This window comes from Octopus bimaculoides, chromosome 14 (assembly GCF_001194135.2).
Source record: "Octopus bimaculoides isolate UCB-OBI-ISO-001 chromosome 14, ASM119413v2, whole genome shotgun sequence".
Classification (NCBI taxonomy): domain Eukaryota; kingdom Metazoa; phylum Mollusca; class Cephalopoda; order Octopoda; family Octopodidae; genus Octopus; species Octopus bimaculoides.
The window spans coordinates 19978013-19982443 of NC_068994.1; the positions used below are offsets into that span (position 1 = coordinate 19978013).

The 4431-nt window shown below is 35.2% G+C and overlaps 1 protein-coding gene across 1 annotated transcript in view; it reads left to right on the forward strand.

Annotated features, from left to right (window-relative positions):
* LOC106869024 (uncharacterized) overlaps positions 1 to 4431 on the forward strand; it is a 31529-nt gene that overhangs the window by 25486 nt on the left and 1612 nt on the right. The window contains exons 4-5 of the mRNA XM_014914517.2: positions 468 to 545; positions 2075 to 2224. Of these exons, the coding sequence (XP_014770003.2) occupies positions 468 to 545; positions 2075 to 2224 (228 nt within the window). The remainder of the gene's footprint in view (positions 1 to 467; positions 546 to 2074; positions 2225 to 4431) is intronic.

Genomic DNA, 4431 nt, shown 5'->3' on the forward strand with positions numbered 1-4431 from the left:
TATATATATATATATATATATATATATATGTAAGACTAGCGAGACAAATAAATGTTTGTCATAAAAGTTTATCTCGGTGTCCAATATACTCATCGATTTTGCAGTATTACAGCGGTTCTCTTTCAAATCTCTACTACTTACAATGATGAAGATTGGGTTCTTGACAGCTTTGGCAATTAACACACTTGTGTCGGTAACGAGTACTGATTACAGACTTTTCAGTCTTGTATTATTTCCAGTCAAATTAGAAATTTGTTACAATCATATGTTAATTATATTATCTGCTCAATACCAAGAGTTGGCAATATCTATTCATATTAATGACTTATTTAAATAGATGTCATGCAGGAATTTGTTTTTATAATCATTGTACCTTAGTGACTAACATCCTATTAATGTTACATAAAATCTCTTTTACAAAAATTGAGTTCTGAAAAGTTCTTTTCTTTCTTTTTCGTGTTTTGTAGATTGTACAAAAACCCAGAAAGATTGTCAAGTGGGATATGAGTTTAGAAAGGAAGAGTGCCAATGTGTAAAACGCACAAGTAGGTAAAACTATAACTCACCCTCACCCCACTCCAGATGGAAGCACGCATATACACTTACATATACAAGCTGCATTCTAAAATGTTTTAGAATATTTCCTAGAAATAACTTCACAGAAGTACAAAACTCCAATCTTCTTCAAAGTAGGATCCACTGACTTCATTATGTATTTAACATATTCTCTTATCAAAATAATATACAATACAACCCCCCCCCCAAAGACTCCACTGGGGTAAATACAAATGACACTTCTATTTGCTTGCTTACTTGCTTATGACAATTCATCAAAGGTGAGGACAGAGTCGATCCAAGACATTCATCCTCCTCCACGTGCAGCACATTGTTACTCATGGTAGCGGACGTGGCTGACAAGATAAGCAGATCTTGTGGCATTGAAAGCACTGAAAATGATCCTGTGCAACAGCTGCAAGGGCTTGATGATAACCTATCCTCCTCTCTTCATGCGGTTTCCTGCATTTGGTTTCAAAGTGCTCTAATCCAACATAACACACAGGCCTTCATACTTCCGATTTTAAATCAGGAGCTCCAACCGACTGGGACGGACATTGCATAAAATGAGAAAACGAAGTTTTGGTGGTCTATGAAGCCTACTTCTAGTCTCGATCTCACTGAAAAGGACCCTTTTAGGCATCTGACTCATATGGTCAAATCGGTGGAGAAGGTGACAAAGGATTCAAGCCTCAACGCTATAAATCCTAGCTCTCAGGAGGATTTCAGTATGAAGCATTTTGTCCTTGCTTCTAGAAGAAATTTAATAAACAAATAAAAAAAAAAATCAAGTCATACATAGACACTGGACACTAACACATACGATTAGTTAATTAGTAGAGAAAACTTTAACGAAGTGGCAACTGTAATTAAATTCTAGAAAAAAACTGTGTATTACTAGAGATTTTGATGCAATCCAGGTCCTAATACAACTCATGTTGTCAAGTTATTAAATATAAGACATCTTTTATGATGTAAGGCTTTAAAATAGAGTAATTTACTATGTTCAGGCATAACAGGATGAACTGTCTGATGAAGTATTGAACTAAAATTTAACCAAAGACAACAAAAAGAAATTTGGTTTTAGACATTTTTCTTATATGCTATTTATGATGCATTATTAAATATAACTGCATTTGATTTTGTTTTTCATATATCACACAATCCACACAGCATATGGCATATTCAACTTAATACTTAGATAATTTAAAGAAAGAATTTCAGAAAAGCTATTTTGTTTAGTTATATTATATTTTAAGAAATGTAAACTGCTTTAGCTTTTGTATTCTCTTGAGGCTACAGATTGTACTTACTTATACATTATAATCGAGTGAAGGAAACCAACAATAGCGACACCGAATTTTGTGGCGAATGGGTTTTATTTGGAATTGAAGTCGATGATGCTGGAGGTATGCAATACGTTGCAAACAAAAAATGAAGTTCGTTAGACAGTTCATTGTAAATTTTCCCTTTTCTTAATTATTCTACATAAATGTTTGAACATCTCATTTCATTGCAGTTTGTACCGATCAATATAACGTGATGTCACCAAATTCTGAAGTATACCTGCAGTTGATGAATGGTAAATGGATCGAATCCAAGTGCATTCCTGGTTACAGTTTCAACTTAACCACATGTACTTGCTCTGATAAGATCCCTATCATATACAGTAATGTATTCTATTTTAGTATATCTTTCTAAAAGGGTCATGGATAGAAGAATCAGTACTGGAGTATATACAATCTTATAATTTTTTTCTATAGTTTAAGAATACAAGAAATCATCAATAGGATCTCTTTTTATAAAGACGTTCAGAGTATGAATGATCAAATTATCAACTGAATAGGTTTTAGGGTTAATAATCATCATACTTCAAACAAATTAAATGACTTATCGCCAGACGAAAGAAATCAGTATTATCGAGTTGTATTGTAATATATCTTTCATGCTTTGAAAAAATGCAAGAACAATCTCATTCTTCTTTGTAAATCTGTGGCTTTGTACGTAAGTAAGAAATTAATTGTTGTATGGGGAATCTGTACACCCCTGTTAATGGGTAAGTATACTATACTAGTTAGTATAAATGAGCATGCACAGACCCATCTGAGAAGACTGTCATATGCGCAATCATAGTGTACAGGTCGTAGGAATTATTGAATAGAGATATCGTGGAGTGCTAGTTGAAGATACACAGTTGGAGAGTAATAAGAGAACATCAAGAACGTTTGATATCATAACAGTTCAGATATAACAATGACCACGAGAAGTCGTACGTCATATCCTTATTCCATAGTATTGGCATAGCTTCCAGTATTTTTAAGTCCAAACTCTGTCGTGTCTGTAAATATATTCCTTCTTATCCAGGACTGGGCAGCCAGAAACAATATGATTAATTGAGCCAGAAACATTATTATTATTATTATTATTATTATTATTATTATTATTATTATTATTATTATTATTATTATTATTATTATCATCATCATCATCATCATCATTATTATAATCATCATCATCATTGAGTGAGAGAGCAGTGCATGCCATCAAAGTGACACTCGGGTAAAATATACGAAGCCCAGGATACCCATCATGACTACCCGCTCAAAAGGTACCCAAATAAGGGTTGTCTAAGGATGATGAACAAGATACCCTGTTTCCAAAGGTGAATTATCCAAACTTCAACACATGGCTATGATGCTCCCCCACTACTTCTGCTCGTGATCAGAGATGCACATATTGTCAGCCACCAAGGGACATGCTCAACTGGTTAAGGTCAAACAAATGACAAGCAAATCTGTGGTATTGAGCAGAATATTTACTGTAGCCCATCTTTTATACCAAGACAAAACAGTGTACATGATAACACTTCCAATCAATTAAGATCAGAAGCCATGAGAACCACTGCCTGGTACTGCATCAGGGCATTTATTATTATTATTAAGGCGGCCAGCTAGCATAATTGTTAGCACTCCGGACAAAATGCTGCTAAGCATTTCACCCATCTTTACGTTCTGAAATCAAATTCCGCTGAGGTTGATTTTGCCTTTTATCCTTTTGGGGGGTCAATGAAATAATTACCAGTTGAGGACTGGGGGTTGATGCAATCGACTAGTCCCCTCACACCAAATTTCAGGCTTTGTGCCTATAGTAGAAATAATTATCATTATTATTCTTATTATTATTGAGTGAGAGAGCAGAGTACGGCATCAAAGTGACACTGGGGTACAAATATACAAAACCCAGTATACCCATAATGACTACCCGTCTAATAAGGGGAGACCAGGCACATACATCACAACCATATGTGCGCGACATGGTGATCTCATATCAAGATAAACTGTGCATGATCTTACAGGTGGGGGCCCAGTTAAAATCTTCTTCAGGTCGAGTAGCCCATCTCACTCAAAAGGTCCCTGAATAAGGTTTTTTTTAAGGATGATGAACGAAACACCCACGTTTCCAGTGGTGAATTATTCAAACTTCAAAGAATTGATGCTCCCCCACCACTTCTGCTCGTATTCAGAGATTCACATATCATCAACCTCTAAGGAGCATGCTCAACTGGTTAAAGTTAAGGAAGTGACAATAAAATCTATGGTATTGAGCAGAATATTTGCTGTAGCCCATCTTTTATACCATGACAAAACATGTACATAACACTTCAAACCAGTGTAGATCAAACGCCAAGAGAGCCACTGGTTGGCATTGCATCAGGGCAAAAGATTATTATTATTATTATTATTATTATTATTCAGTAGTTTTATTTTTATAACGTGCTTTCACTTCACTACCGAGCGCAGCTCTGTGCGCCTTGGGTATGTGCTGTGGTTTGCTGTGGTGCTCTTATGTTTACTGTATTGAAAGTGTTTTGCGTAG